Source organism: Thamnophis elegans, chromosome 8 (assembly GCF_009769535.1).
Source record: "Thamnophis elegans isolate rThaEle1 chromosome 8, rThaEle1.pri, whole genome shotgun sequence".
Taxonomy (NCBI): Eukaryota; Metazoa; Chordata; class Lepidosauria; order Squamata; family Colubridae; genus Thamnophis; species Thamnophis elegans.
In genome coordinates, this window is record NC_045548.1 from 70,181,953 (window position 1) to 70,205,670 (window position 23,718).

Sequence of the window (23,718 nt, forward strand, 5' to 3'; positions counted from 1 at the left end):
AAGACCAGGTCTTATATTAATGTTTGCTCAGAAAGACACATTAGGGCTTAGTTTGGGGGAAATACAGCACTAAAATGTGTACGTCTGGCTGACAATCTTAACTGGCGCTTATTTTTGGGATAGGGCTTATATTATGTGCATCCTGAAAAATCATGCTAGGTCTTATTTTCCAGTTTGGTCATATTTTTTGGGGAAACATAATATCTATCAATCATCCATATATCCATCCATCTCTATCACCTATCCACCTACCTACCTATCATCCATCCATCCATCCATCCATCCATCCATCCATCCATCCATCCATCTATCTATCTATCTATCTATCTATCTATCTATCTATCTATCTATCTAATGTATCTATCTATCTATCTATCTATCTATCTATCTATCTATCTATCTATCTATCTATCTATCTATCTATCTATCATCGTCTCTGTCTGTCTGTCTCTCTCCTCTACCTACCTACCTCTCATCTATCTATCTATCTATCTATCTATCTATCTATCTATCTATCTATCTATCTATCTATCTATCATCCATCCATCCATCCATCCATCCATCTACCCACCCACCCACCCACCCACCTACCTCATATATCTATCCATCTTTATACATCTATATCATATTTGTCTGTCTGTCTATCATTATCCATCTACCCACGAACCCATCCAATTTGTCTATCTATAAAATTCGTTGGCTGCCCATCTTACCATAAGATAACTCTAGGTTTCTTATAGTCATAAAAATATATATCTACATTAAAACATAAATTAAAACCAAATATTAAAATTTAAGGACATGTGGGGAAGGTAGAGGGGGGGGGAGAATGGGGGGGGCAGGTGGGACCTGTTGTTACTCGATCAACCACTGTGCTGTTCCCCCCCCCCCCGGGGCCCCAAGGCAACTGGCACAGCCAGAATCTACAAAAAAAGCAGATCAACCCCAACTATTTGTGCATATCCATTCCCTCTACACCAGGGCTGTCAAGGCCAGATGCGTCACGAGCTGGCCACGCCCACACCAGTTGTAGCAAAGGGGGGGGGAGAGAAAGTTCCGATACGTCATGTGACGCCAATGTGATGACATGAGTTTGGCACCCCTGCTCTACATTGTTTGTGGCTAAGAAGCCAGGCAGGAGATTGAAGAATTAAAATCTGACCTCACACTTGCTTTCAACTTTGTCAAAATTTGTCCAGATACGGAGATCATTATTTATGTAATGATGGATGGATAGATATTTTTAAAAAGTATAAGAAACTTCTTTTGTATTTTTCTTTCACTAAGCAGTGACTATGCGTCCCATTTTTAGCCCGTTCCAGCTGCCTATTCCCGCTGCCTGGAACGGGCCAAAACAGGGATGCGCAGAGACCACAAAGAGGCAAGTGGAGGCTGAAAACGGGATGTGCAGAGGCCAAATATGGGGCACGTGGAGTTGTCAATAGGTGGCAGCAGTGATGGGTGGCAGTCATCCCCGCAGCCTGATAGGAGGTATTCCGGGAGGCAGACCCAACTGCCAATCAGCTACTCATGCTGAATCAGACTGTGCTGAAGCTGACCACACCGTTTGCTGTTTGCTGCAAGGAGGTGAATTGTTGGAAGGCAGAGGCCAAAGGGTGGGGTCCACCAGATGGGCGGGGCTTCGGCAACATTTGCTCTATAAGACACAGACTTTTCCACCCACTTTTTGGGGTGGGGGAAAGTGCGTCTTATACTCCAAAAATACGGTATACACTGGTACTTAAAAGGTTGTGAACCCTTTTGAATTCTCAATATTTTATTTTTTATGAATACGACATAAAACTAAATATGGCTTCCCTTGATTTGTTCTCAACCCGAGTCCTAAAAGAAGAGAACAAAATTATACCAATCCGTTAAAAGCATTATATTTTAATTTATTTATTGGGGGAAGATGATCCAAAGCTACATATTTTTGTTTTCTTTATCTAGTTTTAGGATGTGTGTGGAGAAGAGACAATGTTTATGTACAAATATTGAAATTCTCCACACATTTAAAAGGGTTCACAAACTTTTAGGAACCCCTGTAGGGGGTGTTGAAACTCAATTTGTACATACTCATTCCTCCATTTCTAATGAAAAGTTTACTTAAAATTTCAAAACGTACACAAAAAATTACAAAACAACTGAGGTAATAAAAACAGACAAAATACATTCACCACATGAAAACTGCAGACACGCTAACACAAAAAACAATGCACAATACGGTATCTACGAATTCCGTTCTTCCCCTCACCTGTCACTGTTACTACAGATTCAGAAGCTGACTTGTAATTTATAGTTAATTTTATTTTTGATCTTGTCTTCTGCTGTTTAATTATGTTCAGGTTTGATCTAGTGGTTAAGGCACTAGGCTGGCTAGAAAGGGGGAGACCATGAGTTCAAATCCCACCTTACTCATGAAAGCCAGCTAGGTGACTGTGAGCCAATCACCAGGAGACAGTGAATTCTAGTCCCACCTTACGCATGAAAGCCAGCTGGGTGACTTTGGGCCAGATCACTCTCTCTCAGCCCAATTCACCTCACAGGGTTGTTGTTGTGGGAAAAATAGGAGGAGGAGTTTTAAGCATATTCACCACCTTGAGTTATTTTTAAAAGAATAATAAAGGGATATAAATAAACATAATTTGGTAGTCAAAACAATATAGAATAGAATAACATAGTTAGAAGGGATCTTGGAGGTCTTCTAGTCCAACCCCCTGCTTAGGCAGGAAACACTACACCACTTAAGACAAATGGCTATGCAACATCTTCTTAAAAACTTCCAGTGTTGGGGCATTCAAAACTTCTGGAGGCAAGCTGTTCCACTGATTAATTGTTTTAATTGTCAGGAAATTTCTCCTCAGTTCTAAGTTGCTTCCCTCTTTGATTAGTTTCCACCCATTGCTTCTTGTTCTACCCTCAGGTGCTTTGGAGAATAGCTTGACTCCCTCTTCTTTGTGGCAACCCCTGAGATATGGGAAGACTGCTATATAAAAAGGTAAAGGTTCCCCTTGCATATATGTGCTAGTCGTTCCCGACTCTAGGGGGCGGGGCTCATCTCCGTTTCAAAGCTGAAGAGCCAGCATTGTCCGAAGACACCTCTGTGGTCATGTGGCCGGCACGACTAAATGCCTAAGGCTCATGGGACGTTGTTACCTTCCCACCAAAGTGGTCCCTATTTTTCTACTTGCATTTTTACATGCTTTTGTTGGCAGAAGCTGGGACAAGTAATGGGAGCTTACTCCGTTACGCCGCACTAGGGATTCGAACCGCTGACCTATCTGTTCAACAAGCTCAGTGTCTGAGTCACTGAGCCACCACGTCCCTCCTGCTATATATATGAATATATAATTCAACGGATTCCTGTTCAGCTGTTTTGCGCTTCAGGGAAGAACTACATTTTGTATAAATCTAGAAATATATCTGGCTATCATTATACGTCACTTGCAGTGATGTATAAGAGACTTGAATATGTAGCAACTGCTGATAACCTTATAAAGAGATTAATTTGATTTTTAATCTGATATAAAGTCCACTCATCTAGAGCACCAGTGATTAAATATGTCAGCCTTCACTAAGTTTTGAATCAATTTTCCATTTCTATTAAATTTCAGTAGTCCTTTAGAAACACTTTTTAAAATGTTGAACATAAATCAACATCAATGCTAAGTTTTTCAGTTTACTAATCTTTATGCTGTTGGACTCAAAACCATTCACAATAAAGTATGTGGTTCTAACAATCCGTAGACCCTTTTTTAGAGCTAAAATTAAAAACAGATAACTTAATGCATAGAATCATAACAACTTAATCAAGTAAACATTTAAGGCCTCTGGAATGTTCTGCAACTATAAATGAAACAACCTGTGTTTATTAACGGCTTTTTAGCCTTTTAAATTGCTGATTTAAACCATTTTCCACACAACAGTAAATTCATGTGTTAGAGTAAGGTCAACAGATGGATGACAAATAGGTTTCCTAGGATGCTTCAAAACTTACTGCCACCTCGTCTCCCTACACAAAATATACACTAATTTAAAGACTGTTATTCTAACAAATTTCCTGGCTTATAAAGGAGGTCATAAATTTCTATCTATCACAAGTTTCAGGAAAAAAAAAAACCAATGAGCTACCCTGTTTCCTTGCAAATCAGACCTCCCTGGATAATAAGCCCAATTGGGCTTTTGATAAAGGTAAAGGTTCCCCTTGCATATATGTGCTAGTCGTTCCCGACTCTAGGGGGTGGGGCTCATCTCCGTTTCAAAGCCAAAGAGCCAGCATTGTCTGAAGACGCCTTCGTGGTCATGTGGCCAGCACGACTAAATGCCTAAGGCTCATGGGACGTTGTTACCTTCCTACCAAAGTGGTCCCTATTTTTCTACTTGCATTTTTACATGCTTTTGTTGGCAGAAGCTGGGACAAGTAATGGGAGCTCACTCCGTTACGCCGCACTAGGGATTCGAACCGTTGACCTTTATGTTCAACAAGCTCAGTGTCTTAGCCACGGAGCCACCACGTCCCTCCTGCTATATATATATATGAATATATAATTCAACGGATTCCTGTTCAGCTGTTTTGTGCTTCAGGGAAGAACTACATTTTGTATAAATCTAGAAATATATCTGGCTATCATTGTATGTCACTTAAACTGATGTATAAGAGACTTGAATATGTAGCAACTACTGATAACCTTATAATAAGCCCAATTGGGCTTTTGAGCGCATGTGCAAAAAAAAGCCCTCCCCAAAAATATTGCAACATAGCAGCAGCCATGAGGTGACCATGCTCGCTGCCTCCTGCACCTCAAAAATAATAAGACCTCCCTGAAAATAAGGCCAAGCGCTTATTTTGGGGGTAAAAAGAAAATAAGACCCTGTCTTATTTTTGGGAAAACATGGTACAACATTTTGGGTTAACTCTAAAATGTCAGCAGGAGCATCTAATTTAAAATCAGTGGTTCCAGCTCAATTAAAACATCATATCCAATCATAGTTGGTTCTAAAGTTGTAGAGAATTGCAACCACGGCTTACACTTTCAAATGTTAAGACTATTTTTTTTTAACCTGTTTCCATTTTGAATTTGTTTTTATATTCTTCCACGTAGAAGGACTCCAGACACACAGTAACGTTAAGATTCGTCAAGACGTCACACCAAGCCAACAGTGGGAATCATATTTCCGAAAGATCAAACCGTAACACGGGACACCAGTTAGGACTAGAATCGCCTACCAGCTGGCAATTTAATCTCCCACTACAGTAAATCATAATGTGGATGTGATCAACTAATAGTCAGCATTACATTGGCATTAGGAAAGACTTAATGGAATTCAAGAGGGATATGGACTTGGATCATTTGTGGGAATGTAATGATTCCAGGCTGGTTCCTCTCTTGACTCCATCCCCAGGCTCTACCTATAAGTGTTGAAACTAAATCAGTATGAATATTATTATAACTCACCCCAAGACATTTGGACCTTATTCTGGGGCCCATGTGGTTGTGGGCTGGGTGGGTCTGATAGGGTTCTTTTGTGTCCAGGGGGTGGGGGAGGGGGCTTCTTCTTAGACAGGGTAGAGCTGCCACTAGAGGCTGGAGTGCTTAATGGGAGAGTTGAAGGAGGGCATGTTGGACCTGTGGAGATAAACAAATATCTTCTTATCAACACAAAGATGGGTTAACACCAATACAGCACACAGGAAACTCAAAATCAGACAACAGGAAAATACAGCAAAGGACTGAGAGTGAAAACAACAATCGGCCATTCCAAAAAAAAAAATGCAAAATTATTATCCTACTATTAACTTTTCCAGCAATTATTGTGAAGGGAGAAGCAGATACGTGTGGTAGAGACATACACATGGTTTCAGAGAGAAGGTAACACAAAGAAATTTAAGATATTAAGATGCAGGAAGAGAAGTTTACACATAATACCAAGTAAATCCACTGAATCCAAACTAGGTCGGTCACGGGGACTAGAGATTTAATCTTCGGAGCTTTCAGATTCATGCTTGAGCCCATCCTCAGAGAACTTCTCTCTCTCACCAGAATGGGTCTCATGCATTCTTGTGTGAGAGACATTCCCTTTGGGTGGGCTCCAGCAGGAGTCCAAAAGCTCGAAAGACCAAACCTCTGGTCCAGAGCCCAACCCAGATTTGATCCTGCAACATTATTCAGGGACATGTATATTTGTTTTGTAAAGGTAAAGGTTCCCCTCGCACATATGTGCTAGTCGTTTCTGACTCTAGGGGGCTGTGCTCATCTCCGTTTCAAAGCCAAATAGCCAGCGCTGTCTGAAGACGTCTCCGTGGTCATGTGGCCGGCATGACTAAACACCGAAGGCGCCCAGAATGCTGTTCCCTTCCCACTAAAGGTGTTTCCTTTTTTTCTACTTGCATTTTTATGTGCTTTCGAACTGCTAGGTTGGCAGAAGGTGGGACAAGGAATGGGAGTTCACTCCATTCCGCAGTGCTAGGGATTTGAACCGCCAAACTGGTGACCATTCTGATCAGCAAGCTCAGCCACTGAGCCACCACGTCCCAATGGGCTGATATTAAACCCATCATGAAATGTCTTTCAATATTAGTATTCAAAGATATTTCATAATAACATTCATTAGAATATTAAACCCATTATTCCAGCAGATGTACTTAAGAATAACTGAGTGCAACATATAAATACATTTAAGAATACAAATATTAAAACAAAAAATCATCTCTGGCCTCAACCTTAAATTTTGGTAAAAGAGCTAATGCAAAGAGTGTTATTATTTAAATGGTGGTGATGTCCCATACAAATAATCTGCACTATGTTGAGTCTTAACAATAGAATAAGTTAGTTACTATTGTAAATCCCATTCATTAAAATTGTTGATTAAGACTAGATCTGACTCACTGTTTACCAATAAAAATATTCATCAACATTGGTATGAGTAAATCTAAGCAATAATTTAACTTATTATATCTAAGGTTAAATCTAAAAGAATAGTGTCGACAGCCAAAAGTATAGATTTAATACAGTAAAGGCCCCAAGTTCAAAACACTAACAAGCCAAGGAAAACAATGATTTATCATTGTGAAATACGACTATTCTTGATTAAGCATTTAACTATGTTGAATGTCATTTCATATCTTTAACAAATGGATTTAGCAAGATCTAGTCTTGGAATAGATACGTTTCAACACTGTTATATCGGTTATTTGTTTTTATATTAATTTCAGTATATTTATATTTTTGCTTTGATTTATTCTTCCTCTAGAAAATAACTGGATGTAGGATTATAAGCAAATACATTACTACTACTACTACTACTACTACTACTACTACTACTACTACTACTTTAATGACCCCATAATCCCATGCATCGGGATGGAATCGGGGCATCTGAATGGAGCTGAGTGATTACTGACTGGATGCCCTTCCTGACACCAATGCAGAGTTCACAGCAGAGATATTCTCATTGTGCCCAGAGAGATAAACATCTGCCTCTACCTAGGATCAAACTCACAGCCTCTTGACTGTGAGGTGGGAGCTCCGCCTCTAGGCCACCATACCATTCAAGCAAACACATTAATAAAATAGATTTAATCAAACTATTCATTTTGGGGTGGTGTGCATACTAAGCAACAACACAGCACATACAGTATCTTCCTTCACTCTATTAAGCTTGATTAGCATTCTGATAAAGAAGTGCAAGTCAGGTTAAGCAACAGTGGTTTGTTAAACATAATCACCAGCTTCTTTGCATTGTCAATTAAACCATTTTATTTGAAACAAGGCAATGTTGATCGCTTGAATTACAGAATAATTAAATCAGATTAAATCTGTGTCCATTGCTCAAGAGGGAGCATGTATCAATTGATATGGGGGTTTTCACCTCTTTTAGGTGTCTGTCATAGTTGGACATGACTACAGTTGACCTTATGTAGACACTTCAGGGCCATCAAGCACTATAAAGCAAGATACCGTATTTTTCAGACTATAAGATGCACTGGAGTATAAGACCCACCATGATTTTGAAGAGGTAAATTAAAAAAAAACAAAAACGTTTTTGCACTCTGCAAGCCTCCCAAACCCTCTGCACGCCTCGTTTTTGCAAAGGGAGCAGGGTTTCGGTAGGCTGAAAATGCTGGATTTAGTGTATAAGACGCACCCAGATTTTCACCCTCTTTTTTGAGGGAAAAAGGTGCATCTTACACTCCAAAAAATACGGTAGTTCATTTATGAAAAGGATGGAAAGCTATGGGTTCAAATCACCATGGGTGTAGTAGGATGTGCAAAGGCAATCAACGAAGTTCTTTCTCCTTGATTACAATAAAGATTCCTTCAGATAAAATGTGTCTGCAAAGGTTCTTTCGAACCCAAGGCTAGGTTTCAAGTTTGCTAGCCAAAGTTAAGTGGTCTCTGACTAAATTCAAAGCATTTCAAGAATGCTTTGAATTTAGTGTCAACAGAATGATTCCCCTGAGGGTAGTCTGCATGGACTACTGCAACCACTAAAACAAAGAATTAAGTGTCCCTTGCCCTTTATTGCACTCTCTGTGACAGTGGCCCTTTTCTCATTCTGATTTGTCAGTTGAGAATAGCAATTCCAGAGAAGGGATCTATGCCTAAAAAAATTATGTACCATTTTTTTCGGAGTATAAGATGCACCAGAGTATAAGACGCCGCAAGATTTGGAAGAGGTAGATTTTTAAAAAAAATGTTTTTGTGAAAAACGGGGCATGCACAGAGTTTGAGAGGCCTGCAAAGTGCTCCTATGGGCTGGGGGGGGGGGGGCAAAAACGAGCAATGAACAGCCCGTTTTTCACCAAAAAATGGCATGCATAGCCTTTAGGAGGCTTGTAGAGTGCTCCTGGGAACTGGGGTGGTGGTGGTGGAAATGAGCCTGTTTTTCACTCGTTTTTGCCCTCCCCAGCCCCCAGGAGTACTTTGCAGGCCTCCCAAACCCTCTGCACGTCCATTTTTGTAAAGGGGGCAGGGTTTTGGGAAGCCAAAAATGCTGTATTCAGTGTAGAAGACGCACCCAGATTTTCACCCTCTTTTCTGGGGAGAAAAGGTGCGTCTTATACTCCGAAAAATACGGTAGTTATTCCCTAATTTATGACCACAATTAAGAGTAGAATTTCTATTGCTGTTAAGTCAACATGGTACCCAATGTTCACAACTTTTTCTTTTGTGCAGTGCATGCCAAGTGTCTCATTGCAATTATTAATCGAACGATGCAGTCCTTAAGCAAATCCAACTTTGACTTGGCTTGTCAGAAACTGGCTGGGAAGGTTACAAATGGCGATAACACGACCCCAGAATGTCATGCTGGTTGCCAAGCATCTGAATCAGGGGTGGGATCCTATCGGTCTAACAACCAGTACATTGAGCAGGTGCTTCGTGCGCACTTCGTGTGCATCTTCTGGATTACTGCTTGGGAAGGAAAACAGCTTAGGTGTGGCAAACCACTCTGCCACACGACTCAGCTGAGAAGATAAAGGTAGGTAAAATGCAGGGGTGGGCGGATGGGCCCACCTCATCGTGGGAACGAACCGGTTCCCTCCCAGATGATACTCGGAGCTACCGGTTCAGGCAAATTCCACCACTGATCTGAATTTTATTCTATCTTCCTGGAAGGAAAAAAAATGGGGTCACTTAATTGCTTGGACAAATACTCTGCTACCTGTTCGTCACACCTTTAGTAGGTATGCACAAAAGTAGCTCTTTTGGGGTACTAATATTAATACATCCATGTTGGAAGCATCAAAGGGCTTCCGTGGTGAAAGGATTTGCCAGTGACATCATCATTGCCCAGGGGACATCCAGTTGGAGGCTCCTTTCGCATCACCACGAAGCTTTCGTACTGCTGGGTTAGCTGGAGCCAAAGCGTGGGACAGGAGCTCAACACGTCCCACAGCAGCAAACGAGTCTCGAACGCGGGGTTGCTAATTGTCAGCCCAGCCTTCTTAATGCAGGAGAGCCGCCCTGCTCCTTTTATGGCAATCTCTGCTCAAAACATTGAGTTATTGCCTGCTGAAGAATTCTGTGAGTTTGAAATCTTAAAATTGCCTTTTGAAAAAGGCTGACATATGTTAACAGAATAACTAGAAGAATTTAAAAATATTGCATGAAGATTTCACTCGGCAAGTTTTTTTTTAATCTCTCTTTTCTGATTATAAACAGGCTCTTTTTCTGGGGTTTTTAATTCTGCATGCTACTCTATGGGAAAAAAGCATAGTTTTATAGTTATATAATTGCAAAACATTAATGCCTGCCTATATAAGAGCCGAGGTGGCGCAGTGGTTAGATTGCAGTACTGCAGGCTACTTCAGCTGACTGCTAGCTGCAGTTTGGCAGTTCAAATCTCACCGGCTCAAGGTTGACTCAGCCTTCCATCCTTCCGAAGTGAGTAAAATGAGGACCCAGATTGTTGAGGGCAAGATGCTGAGTCTTTAAACTGCTTAGAGGGGGCTGTAAAGCACTATGAAGCGGTATATAAGTCTGAGCGCTATTGCTATAAGTGCTATATAAGTCATTGTCCAGAAATTTTGGAATTTATAACCTCAGTGAAATGCCCTTTAAAAATGTTACTCAGCTTTGTATAATACATAAAAGAGAAATAAGTTGTTTACATTTCTATAAATACGCTACTCATCACCTGGGTTCACCACACCATTTGAAAATCCTCTTCTTCCAGAAAGCGAAAATTAAACAGTTAGGTTTCTATAGGATTGGGGGCAAAACAGAAATCACGCCCCATTCCCGCAACACTCACAGCAGCGCCGAACAAATACCTTTTCCAGCATTTCTTGGAGGAAGCGGGGGCCCATCCACAGTTGTTGGTGAAGTGGCAGAGTCAATGCTGCCAGAGACAAAAATCTGATGTGGGAAGGCACCGTAGGAGAGCCTCTGTTTGTCTCGTGGAGTGCTAAGACCTGGAATAGCCATTTTGTCTTGAGGGGAAATACTGGAAGAATGACAAAAACTCTGTGGTCTCGGAGAACGCTCTTTCTTAATCGGACTAGGCTGTGGGGACAAAAAAGAACACTTTTATCTCAAGGTGCCCTCTCTATTTAACTAGTAAAAGTCAAAACTTTCCAGCTAAAGGACAGGAAATGATGTTGTTGGGTAAACTACCGAGGCATGAACAGTGATTTTCAGTTCTGTCATAGGAAGTTTCCTTATTTATTTCAGCGACAGGTACAATTTTGCATTATACGTCTCGTGAGAGAGAGAGAAAATCTACTTCAAAAAAGACATTCTTGAGCTCATGGAAAGCTCATGAACTCTTCTAAACTCCCCCATGAATCTTAGAAGCGTAGAAGGCAAGAAACTAGGTTAATGAATTACCGTATTTTTCAGAATATAAGACGTACCGGAGTATAAGACGCACCAAGATTTTGAAGAGGTAAATTAAAAAAAAAAAAGATTTTGCACTCTGCAGGCCTCCCAAACTCTCTGCACGCCTAGGTTTTTTTTTTGAAAAATGGGCCATGCAGAGAGTTTAAAGAGACCTGCAAAGTGCTCCTGGGGGAGGACAAAAACGAGCAAAAAATGGCCTGTTTTTTTGCAAAAAAAACAGGGCATGCATAGGCTTTGGGAGGCTTCTAGAGTGCTCTGGGGGCTGGGGGGAGGGAAACGGAGCAAGAAATGGCCAAAATTTTGGCTCATTTTTGCCCTCCCCAGCCCCAAGGAGCACTTTGCAGGCCTCCCAAACCCTCTGCACATCAATTTTTGAGAAGGGGGGAGGTCAGTAGGCCAAAAATGCTGTATTCAGTGTATAAGATGCACCCAGATTTTCATCTTCTTTTTTGGGGAGAAAAGGTGTGTCTTATACTTCGAAAAATAAGGTATACATGGACATATACCGTAGTTTCTAAATATATTTCATTATTGTCAGGTGCAAGTAACCAGAACTAACTTATGAACAAGTCAGTAACTTTACTACCATCTACCATGTTTCTCCAAAAACACAACCTACCCCAACAAACAGCCCAACCCTAATTTTTTGAGGGTGGGCCTAATAATACCCCGATCCCGAAAATAAGCCCCCCCGGGGGGGGGGGGTAGGGGTAGACGTGAGCAGCATGAGTGGTGCCACGGGGGGAAGGGGAGGGAACTGTCTGCTTGCAGCCCACTGGCCCCTTGGGGCAGCACAAATACCGCGTTTGCCCTCCTCTTTCTGGGTGCGGCGCTTCTGCTTGTTGAGCTGCTTCCCCGAAGCCAGCAGCTGTGCGGCCAGCTGCTCTGCTTTCCCCCTCTTTTTGGGAGGCTCATGGGAGGATGGTCCCTGTGATTGGTGCTAAATTGAAAACTAATTCAGGTAGCCCTTGACTTACAACCCAAATTTAAGCCCCAAGTTTTTGTTGTTAAGTGGGATAGTTGTTGTGAGTTTTGTCCCATTTTTAGATCTTTCTTGCCACAATTGTTAATGTTTAATGTTTAATAAATTTATACGCCACCCAATCCCGAAGGACTCCGGGCAGTTTATATAAAAACAATTTAAAAATACTAAAAATTTAAAAAAATAGAAAGACAGAGAAGTTAAAAAAAAACACAACATGCACTCAACCTTAGTGGGGCTGGACCTCATTCAAGAGGTCAACAGCCCCAGGCTGGAATAGCCAGGTCTTAATAGGCTTACGGAAGGCCGAGAGAGTGGGGAGGGTCTGGATCTCTGGGGGTAGATCGTTCCATAGGGCCGGGGCAGCTACAGAGAAGGTCCTCCCCTGGGGGGCCGCCAGACGACATTGTCTAATCGACAACACCCAGAGAAAGCTCACCCTGTGAGATCTTATCGGACGCTGGGAGGTATGTGGCAGAAGACGGTCTTGTAGTTAAGTGAATCCCTACAGTTGTTAAGTTAGTAACACATTCATTATACCCTACAATCTATGCATAGCTAGTTGTTAAGTCCCAAAGGTGTTTTTTCCAGGAAGCCACTGGACTTTCTGGTTTTTCTTTGAAGATGTTTTGCTTCTCATCCAAGAAGCTTCTTCAGCTCTGACTGGATGGTGGGGGATGGAAGGGTTTATATTCCTTGCAGACAGCTGGTCATTTGCATCCTTTTAGAGAGTCGCTGAGGCCACCTGGAGGTTTATTTGTGTCCTCGGAGTCACCTTAGTACAAATGGGGAGGAGCTTTCTTGTAGCTGTTGAAAGGACCGTTCTGTTCCATTCCTTCCATCCCCCACCAGCCAGTCAGAGCTGAAGAAGCATCTTGGATGAGGAGCGAAACATCTTCAAAGAAAAACCAGAAAGTCCAGTTTCATTTTCATTTTCATTTTATTAAGATTTATAGGCCGCCCTTTTCCCTGAGGGGACTCAGGGCGGCTTACAATCACAGGGAAGGGGGTGCAGTATCAAAAGACAAAACAAAATGTGAACAAAAGAAAAATAATAAAACACAACTTTCATTCAACAGTCAACACTCGGGCAGGTAAATTGGGAACCTATCCCCAGGCCTGTTGGGAGAGCCAGGTCTTGAGGGCTGCGCGAAAGGTCTGGATGGTGGTGAGGGTACGGATCTCGACGGGGAGATCGTTCCACAGGGTCGGAGCTGCAACAGAAAAGGCTCTCCTCCGTGTAGTCGCCAGTCGACATTGACTGGCGGATGGGATTCGGAGGAGGCCCAGTCTGTGCGATCTAATCGGTCGAAGGGAGGTAATCGGCAGAAGGCGGTCTCTCAAGTACCCAGATCCACTACCATGGAGTGCTTTAAAGGTGGTCATCAGTACCCTGAAGCGTACCCGGAGACCGACAGGTAGCCAGTGCAGCTCGCGGAGGATGGGTGTAACGTGGGCGAACCGCGGTGCGCCCACTATCACTCGCGCGGCTGCATTCTGGACTAACTGCAGTCGCCGGATGCACTTCAAGGGCAACCCCATGTAGAGCCCATTGCAGTATTCCAGCCTAGAGATCACAAGGGCTCGAGTGACTGTTGCGAGAGCCTCCCGGTTTAGGTAGGGCCGCAACTGGCGGACCAGGCGAACCTGGGCAAATGCCCCCCTGGTCACAGCTGACAACTGGTGGTCAAAAGTCAGCTGTGGATCCAGGAGGACTCCTAAGTTGCGGACCCTATCTGAGGGGTATAAAATTTGACCCCCCAGCCTAAGTGTTGGAACATTAGCCAAATTGTTGGGAGGGAAACACAACAGCCACTCGGTCTTGTCCGGGTTGAGTACCAGTTTGTTAGCGCTCATCCAGTTCTTAACGGCCTCAAGACCCTGGTTCATCACGTCCACCGCTTCATTGAGTTGGCACGGGGCGGACAGATACAGTTGCGTATCGTCCGCATATTGGTGGTATTTTATCCCGTGCCTCCGAATGATCTCGCCCAGCGGTTTCATGTATATGTTAAATAGTAGGGGGGATAAGACCGAACCCTGCGGCACCCCACATGTTAGGGGCCTCAGGGACGATCTCTGCCCCCCGACCAACACCGACTGCGACCTGTCTGAGAGGTAGGAGGAGAACCACTGCAAAACAGTGCCTCCCACTCCCACCTCCCGCAGTCGTCGCAGAAGGATACCATGGTCGATGGTATCGAAAGCCGCTGAGAGGTCAAGGAGAACCAGGATGGATGCATAGCCTCCATCTCTGGCCCTCCAGAGATCATCGGTCAATGCGACCAAAGCGGTTTCTGTGCTGTAACCAGGTCTGAAGCCGGACTGGAAGGGGTCAAGATAACTAGCTTCCTCCAAGGCCCGTTGAAGCTGGAAGGCCACCACCTTCTCCACAACCTTCCCAATAAAGGGGAGGTTGGAGACAGGACGAAAGTTGTTTAAAATGGCTGGATCCAAGGATGGTTTCTTCAGGAGGGGTCTCACCACCGCCGTTTTGAGTACGGCGGGGAAGTGCCCCTCCCGAAGGGAGGCGGTCACGACCACCTGGATCCAGCCATGTGTCACCTCCCTGCTGTTGGCAACCAGCCAGGAGGGACACGGGTCCAGAATGCAGGTGGAGGCACTTACAGCTCGAATGGCCTTGTCCACATCCCCAGAGGCAACATCCTGGAACTCAACCCAGAGATGGTTTGCCAAGTAGTCCTCCTGTGTCTCGGCTGGATCTACTGCGGTGGAGTCCAAGTCCGACCGAAACCGAGCTACTTTGTCCGCCAAGAACTGAGCATAGTCCTCAGCCCTACCCTGCAAGGGGTCTCCCGCATCCCTCCTATTAAGTTGCCTCTTGAAAAAAGCACCTTTGGGACAACCATGTCCTGGATGACTGAGGTTCTCCAGAGACAGTTCTTAAGTGAATCTCCATCGACTCTGCTTGTCGGAAGGTCACAAGATCACATGACCCAGGCCACTGCAACCATCACAAATATGAGTCAGTTGCCCAGGGTCCAAATTTTCATCACGGGACCATGAGGATGCTGCAACGGCCATAAGGGTGAAAAATGGTCGCAAGTCACTTTTTTCAGTGTTGTTGCAACTTTGAAGGGCCTCTAAGTGGACTGTTGCAAACCGAGGACTACCTGTAATCCCCCCCCCCATTCTTCTTTACCTTGTCATCGAGATCATCGTCACTTTCATCCATTTCTTCCTGCCGAAGATTCCACTCGTATTCGACGTGAACGTGCGGATTTAGTTTCCCCACTTTGGCCTGGGAAAGCTGAAAGAACAGGTAATTCTGAAACGCTCGCCTTTTGCGCTTGTGAAAAGCATATTCTCTTCCTGGCAGAGACATTTTATACTAGATTGAAATGCCTGGCTTTGTTCTGATTGATGAAAATCCTTTGTGATTGTAAAAGACATTACGAAATAAGGTAAAGGTAAAGGTTCCCCTCGCGTATATGTGCTAGTCGTTCCTGACTCTAGGGGCGGTGTTCATCTCCCTTTCAAAGCCGAAGAGTCAGCGCTGTCCGAAGACATCTCCGTGGTCATGTGGCCGGCATGACTAAACACTGAAGGGGCACAGAACGCTGTTACCTTCCCACCAAAGTGGTTCCTTATTTTTCTACTTGCATTTTTACATGCATTCGAACTGCTAGGTTGGCAGAAGCTGGGACAAGTCACGGGAGCTCACTCCGTTACGCGGCGCTAGGGATTTAAATTGCCAAACTGCCGACCTTCTGATCGACAAGCTCAGCATCTTAGCCACTGAGCCACCGTGTCCCCACTAAATTAAGAAATAAAGCATGGTAAACTTTCTCATGCAAGGGTTCACGCTTTCATCATCATCTTCTTTTAACGAACCCATAATCCCTTGCGGGGTGGAGTCTGGGCAACTGAATGGAACAAGTAGAGTGTTTTAAGGCTGAAAAAGAACAAAATATCAGTCTGGAATCTCTGTCTGTAACCGATTCATCCCATTCTACATGTGCAAAAGAGAGAGGGAGGGAGAGGGAAGGAGAAACAAATGTTCATGCAAATTTCCCCTTCTCATCTTTTAATTGTAAACAAGCATGATTTTCTTACCAAATCTTCACACTGGATAGCTTTCTGTCTCTTCGCCGTGTCCAGGGCAGTTTCACCAGCTTGATTTACTGCAAATAGTCAGGATAAAATTAAACTATCAAATGTTGCAATAAAGTTCAATATTCATTCACCGTTAAAAAGGAAAAAATGCAATGAAAATTGTACTGAAGAAAAATTTCTTTTTTTAAAAAAAGTTTTTAAAATTTATTTTCCATTTTAAAAAATATATAAACATTTCATCTCTTAAGCTTAAGCAGTGTGTTGTCTGGGTACAAATATTTCTGTGCAACATCCTTCCACAAATTATATACATTGAACAATTATAGCATTCATTTCCTTCATAACATATCTCCTAATAAAAATACAATAACAACATTAAATATAATTATTCTCATCATACTCCTGTTATCAGTTGCCATTTTATTCTTATCTCTATCTTAATATATGTTCTGTTCTTCTTGTAAGGCAAATTCCCTCTATGTCTAACCACACTTAGCCAAATAAGTAATATATATATACATGTATGTATGTATGTATGTATGTATGTATGTATGTATGTATGTATGTATATAATACGAGCTGATTGACAGATGATGGAAGCAGTTAGCTTCCTCCCATAATTGGGGCTTACCAGGGGTTGTGACTCTAAATATATACCTTCTTCCCTGGCTTCGCTGATAACGGATAAGAGCCTGTGGCCTAATGGCTAAGATGTCTGCCTAGTATGTAACATAGCCCAGGTTAAAATCCCAGTAAGGGTATGGCTAGCTGATGAGAGCTAAATAGCTTGAAATAGATCTATACTAGTCTCCCTTTATTTATGTATCAGCACAAATAAAACAAAAAACAAAACACACACACACACAGACACACACACACATATAAAACTACAGGAAGGAGGCACTGTGGATTCGTTGCTTTTCCTTTCCAAAAGTGACCTCCAGAAAAAGTGGAATGAGGCATGACCAGGAGGGGAGAGGCCCCAGTGTATGAGACCCAGGGAGTGGAGCATGTAGTGCCTCATGGGGTGGAAGAGCTCAGGGCAGGGCCACATGGGAGATGGGGAGGTGCTGCAATGCAGGCTGAGGCCTGTGTCAAGCTTCCAAGGGTCTCCCCCACTCCTGTGCACACCCCATGCTCCGTTTAACAACCCATGGGGTCACTAGACTACTGCAACAGGGCCAGTGGTCATTAAAATGTGATCATATGAGTACCTCACTTAACAACCATCACAACTTACAACCGGTGAAATTCTCTGAAGTCTGCTACTGGTTTGCTTGTGCGCGCATGCACGGCGAACTTTTTTTCCTTTTTTAAAGCATTTTTTTGCTACCGGTTCGGGCGAACCGGCCCGAACTGGTAGCATTTCACCCCTGCTTACAATCATAATTCTGGGCTTAATTGTGGTCGTAAGTTGAGGACTACCTGCAATTAGAATACATGAAAATTTATATGTGAGTCAGAAAGACCACACTTCAGAAGAACAATACAAGATATATTTCGAAGATGGAATTGGCAAAACGAAAATCATGTTTTGCTTTGGACCATGTGAGCAAGTAGGCACAAACTAGGTTCTTGATTACCGGTGTAAAAACTAGATAGGGGAATCAAAGAAACAGAATTACAAATTATGGTCCTTCCCATATTATATTTCATTTATGAATGTTGGGACCACACTTGAAAACTGTTCATTATTCAACCCTTTGATCAAGGGCATCTTATTTTAACGTTAACTTCAAAAGCAGTGACAGCTGAGGTAAATCATCAAAGGCCTAACTGAAATATGAACAAAATGCAAATTGAGAATCATCAGGAGATTGCACATTGAGAAAAGCTTTTTAGGGTAATTACTAGAGGAATATTGATAATTACTTCCAGTCAAATGTACCTATTTTATAGTGAACTAGCCGACAACCCGGCATTGCCCCAGTATTTATTTATAAGGGCAAAATGTCCGGACCAAACATAATCTTTAATGTTGGATTTTCCTCCTTACCAAAGAGAGTCCCCTTGTGGAGTATTATGAAGCTGTTACCATGGCAACTCTACTGCGCTGTACAGTAGAAGCTATTTTTACAGCAGGTACAGTAGAAGACATTTTAAGGCACAACAGGCTGTGTCTTAACAGAGTACATACCCCAAGGGGTTTTAGGGGTGTCTTACCCCCACAATATTTGTTTCCAGATAGTAAGTCATCTGTGTACCAAGTTAAGCTGGAACACACACACAAAGCCTTTATATATACATATACATACATACATACATACATACATACATACATACATACATACATACATACGGAGGGAGGGAGGGAGGGAGAGAGAGACAGAGACAGAGGCAGACAGAGACAGAGAATATTTAAAGTATATATTCACAGACACACACAGATGTATGTATGTCTGTGAATATATACTTCCAGTACTTTTTATTGACTAATAGTGAAGAGAACATACTCACCTATATGCAAAGTTGGCTTCCCCTTCAAAACCAACTTCAAACACTCTGGCTTGTTATATATACTGCAATAATGTAGAGCTGTATTCCCCAACACTGTTTGCTTATCCAGGTTTCCACTAAAAAATAAAGGAGAAAAAGAAATCCTATATTAGTTTTCATGTCTAATCATGGATTTAACATTTGGGATATGCAGTACATATCCATGAATTCATTTTATTCTGTAAAAAGTGTATAATAGATGCGAAGTATGAAATGAGGAGATTCTTCAGGTAGGCCTTGGCTTACAACCATTCATTCAGTGAATATTCGAAGTTGCACTGAATAAAAGGAATTTATTGCCATTTCTCACATTTTCACAATAGCAATAGCAATAGCAGTTAGATTTATATACTGCTTCATAGGGCTTTCAGCCCTCTCTAAGCGGTTTACAGAGTCAGCATATCACCCCCATAGTCTGGGTCCTCATTTCACCCACCTTGGAAGGATGGAAGGCTGAGTCAACCTTGAGCCGGTGAGATTAGAACTGCTGAACTGCAGATAACAGTCAGCTGAAGTAGCCTGCAGTACTGCACCCTAACCACTGCGCCACCTCGGCTCTATACATTTTTGCAGCATCCCCATGGCCACGTGATCAAAATTTGGAAGCTTGGCAACTGGCATGTATTTATGACAGTTGCAGTGTCCTGGGGTCCTGTGATCATTTTTTGCAATATTTTGACAAGCAAAGTCAATGGGAGAAGCCAGTTTCTCTTAATACATGGGTTATTAACAACTGCAGTAATTCACTTAACAACGGAGGCAAGAAAGGTCGCACGGTGGGGCAAAATTCACTTTAAAACTGTCTTGCATAGCAACAGGAATTTGGGGCTTGATTGTAATGGTAAGTCAAGAACCAGCTACCTATTCAACACCAAGAGCCAAACAGCACTCACCCCCAGCTGACCAATGGAAGAATGTGCCAGTTCTTGAGTCAATGTCCCCATCTCTGTTTTCTTACCAGTCCTGCGGTATCCAAAATCTCCTCACCCCACTCTCTCCCAAAGGGAAATAAAATCAGCAGTTGGCTTCCTCCTCCTGCTCCCCCTGTATTTGCTTTGTTTAATGACTTCATTTATCTATCTGTCATATCTATAATCATATCTGTCTGGCATCTCTCTCTCTCTCTCTTATCATATCTGTCATCTATCTATATATCTATCTATTATGTCATATCTGTCTGTCATCTCTCTCTCTCTCATCTGTCTGTCTGTCTATCAATCTATGTCATATCATATCTGTCTGTCATCTCTTTCTCTCTCTCATCGTATCTGTCATCTATCTATCTATCTATCATCTATCTATCTATCTATCTATCTATCTATCTATCTATCTATCTATCTATTTATCATCATCTATCTATATATCTATCTGTATATCTATCTATATAATGTGTATATCTATCTGTATATCTATCTATATAATCTGTCATTCTATCTCTTTCTATCTACCATTCTGTGTTTCCCCGAAAATAAGACATATTAAGAACATCTTATTTTCTTTTGACTCCCGAAATGTTGCTTGGGCCTTATGATGGGGGGGGGGGGGGAGAGTTATTGGTTGCTCTCTTGCAAGCAGGCGCCCGAAGAGCTGGGCACAGCCTGTCGCAGCAGCACAACAAAGCCACCATGAGGTGACCACGCTCATGAGCAGCCGCCCAGGTTGCGCGAGCACCTGTCCGCCCCAGCTCATGTGCCTCCCAGCCTCATCATGCCCTATGCCATCTCTCCCTGGAGGGCCAGGGCACCGCCGCCGTTGTGCTACCTCCGCCGCCATTGTTCTCCGAGCATAACCGGCTTCCAAACTCTGGAGATCCGCTGCCGAATCTTCCGGCAGCAGCCGCTCTGGGACTACGCTCTATGGTTGTGGGCTGGCTGTGGGAAGACTCTTTGTCCCACCAGAGCGAGGCTGCGGCGGCATCCTGGCCCTGCAGGGAGAGCTGGGCCAGAGCATGGTGAGACTGGCAGGCACGTGAGCTGGGGGCAGAGCGCCGGGCAGAGCGCCATGCGGTTTAGCGCCTTTGGGATATTACTGGGTCGGTGAGTGGTGCTCTGCCCGGCTGGAAAGGGGCGTTGCAGGGCGGCTGCTCATGAGAGCAGCTGCCTGGCAACTCCCCGCTCCAGCTGGGCACAGCGCCACCCACCAACCTAGCAGTATCCCAAAGATGTCAAGCAATGTGAGCTCCTTTGCCCCCCCTCCTCCCAGCTCCTGCATCTTTGTGCCTTCGGGATATCGCTAGGTTGGTGAGTAGCGCTCTGCCTGGCTGGAGGGAGGGGCTGTCCAGGGGGCTTATAATTGGGGGAGGATGTATATTTTTCCCACAGGAAAAATATGGCATGGCCTTATTATGCGGACATGTCACAATTTCGGGGAAACACGGTAACTAACTATCATTTTTAAGAACTGACCATCTCCTTCACAGAGGGACGCTGGATGATGTACAATAAATATCGAAAGCATAAAAAACAGAATGTAAAATTGAAAAGAGGCCAGAAATGTTAGAAAGGAAGAGGGGAGAACTTTCAGGGTGCTAATCAGCCCCACGGCTGTGTTTTTATCTGCTTGGTCAAGCAAGGGGAGAAACCCATGTTTTTACTCATTTGCAGAAGGGCCTACCCCACCAAGGCCAGGGGAGAGGAGAGTGTGCACCCTGAGCTATGCATGTGATTACACCGTAGGAGTCAAGGAGGCAGTATTTTTATGCTTTATATGCCACCGTAAAAACAAAGAGCTCTTACCAGTTTTGTACAAGGAAGTCGATCAGATGGAGTGTGGTGTGATCAGCAGTCCGGACTGCAAAATGAAGAGCAGTTTCACCTGGCTCCTAAAGACAGAAAGAAAAGATGAAAATTAGCAGCTCTGGGAACATTTGTGTCCTCACAGAATAACAGAGTTGAAAGGGACCTCAGAGGTCTTCTAGTCCAACCCCCTGCTCAGACAGGAAACCCTATAGTACCATTCCAGACAAATGACTGTCCAATCTCCAGTGATAAAGTCACAGCAGAACTGATAAAAAGCGAGTTACGACCAGTCCTCACACTTATGACTGTTGCAGCATCCTGGGGTCACGTGATCCTCATTTGTGACCTTCCCAGCTGGCTTCCAACTAGCAAAGTCAATGGGGAGAAGCTGGATTCACTTAATGACCTTGTGTGTCATTTAACAAATGGGGTGACTCACTTAACAGCCATGGGAAAAAACTCATAAAGTAAAAGCCTATTTAAACTGCAGTGTCTCTGTATGCTGGTTTGTGTGTTCTCCAACACAACTCTCACAACACTTTGCTGAACGTACTCACTCTCCCAACGGGGAGCTTACCTAACACCACCTCTGATTACAAAACACATTACAAAACCACATTACAAAAAAGGCGTTGAGACTTTGGAAAAAGTGCAGTGAAGAGCAACTAAGATGATCAAAGGCCTGGAGACAAAAACATATGAAGAATGGTTGCAGGATTTGGGTTTGGCTAGTCTAGAGAAAAGAAGGACTGGGGGGAACGGACATGGTAGCAGTATTCCAGTATTTGAGGGGCTGCCACAAAGAGGAAGGGGGTCAATTTATTCTCCAAAGCAGCAGAGGACAGGACAAGAAAGAATGGATGGACACTAATCAAGGAGAGAAGCAATCTGGAATTAAGGAGAAACTTCCTAACCAGTGAGGACAATTAAGCAGTGGAACAGAAGTTTGCCGTCAGAAGTTGTAGGTGCTTCATCCCTAGAGGTTTTTAAGAAGAGACTGGACAGCCACCTGTCTGAAATGGTATAGGGCCTCCTGCCTGAGTAGAGGGCTGGACTAGAAGACCTCCAAGGTCCCTCCCAACTTTATTCTGATTAAAATAGCATGACTATTATGCAATCCTCGTTCTTCTTTATTTAGCTTTCCTTTGTGCGCATGTGTCTCTCTTAAATGTATGCAAATTCAGATCCTTAGTCAGAGATCTCACCTGTCCAGGATCTAAGAGTGGTTCCATTAGCTCGACTCCTTCTGCATAGACTTGAAGTAGTGCAAGTAAATCCCTGGATCGAACAGCCTCTAGTAGTTCATTCAGTTTAGCTGCCGCCGACACGCAGGTCTTTCTGGAGTACTTATGATCAACATATTTAGCAGTAATGAATTCTTTGCGGGCAGTCCTGAAAAAAAAACGAACAAAAGCAAAAACATTAACAGACTGCTTTTTTACAGAAATGACCTTGTTCAAAGTTACATTTCAGACCAGACCTTCGGTTTGACGGAGGAAACATGGAGGGGTGCAGCCTGCCAGAAATGGGTCATGGAAACAAGCAAAGCCCCATCGATGGGATGCAGGCCGCACGCGAAACAACGCCCCCACCGGTTTGCGGAAAAACCTCCCTCTGCGGAACCGGTCCCTAGTGCCTGAAAGGTTGGGGGCCGCTGATGTACAACACGCAGGTAAATTTGATAAGTAAATAATAAAAATGGTCTTGGTTTTTATGCTTTAATGACAGGGGTGTCAAGCTCGATTTCACTGAGGGCCACATCAGGGCTGTGTTTGACCTTGGGGGGCCCTGGGTGAGCGTGTTGGGGGGTGCCTGTGGTGGCCCGAGTGCTCTGCCAGCGAAAACAGGCTCCCGAGCTCCATTTTTGGCTGGGATGGGCTTTGTCAGAGAAAACGGAGTTCGGGAGGGCAGTAGCCTTCCCAAGCTCCGTTTTTCACTGGTAGAGGTACTGCAGGCAGGTCCTTCACTGTTCCCAGGGCAGCCCTGTGGGCCAAATCTAAGCACCTTGTGGGCCAGATCCGCCCTCTGGGCCTTGAGTTTGACACCCCTGCTACCCACCACCCCAGTGGTGGGTCTGGATCCC

The 23,718-nt window shown here is 43.6% G+C and overlaps 1 protein-coding gene across 3 annotated transcripts in view; it reads right to left on the reverse strand.

Annotated features, from left to right (window-relative positions):
• ASAP1 (ArfGAP with SH3 domain, ankyrin repeat and PH domain 1) overlaps positions 1-23,718 on the reverse strand; it is a 174,964-nt gene that overhangs the window by 8,884 nt on the left and 142,362 nt on the right. For all 3 annotated transcript variants that reach the window (XM_032222635.1, XM_032222634.1, XM_032222636.1), the window contains 7 exons: positions 22,841-23,027; positions 21,633-21,718; positions 18,859-18,974; positions 16,402-16,469; positions 15,488-15,595; positions 10,775-11,006; positions 5,457-5,627 (listed from right to left, as the gene is read on the reverse strand). In XM_032222635.1, coding sequence (XP_032078526.1) covers positions 5,457-5,627; positions 10,775-11,006; positions 15,488-15,595; positions 16,402-16,469; positions 18,859-18,974; positions 21,633-21,718; positions 22,841-23,027 — 968 coding nt within the window. The remainder of the gene's footprint in view (positions 1-5,456; positions 5,628-10,774; positions 11,007-15,487; positions 15,596-16,401; positions 16,470-18,858; positions 18,975-21,632; positions 21,719-22,840; positions 23,028-23,718) is intronic.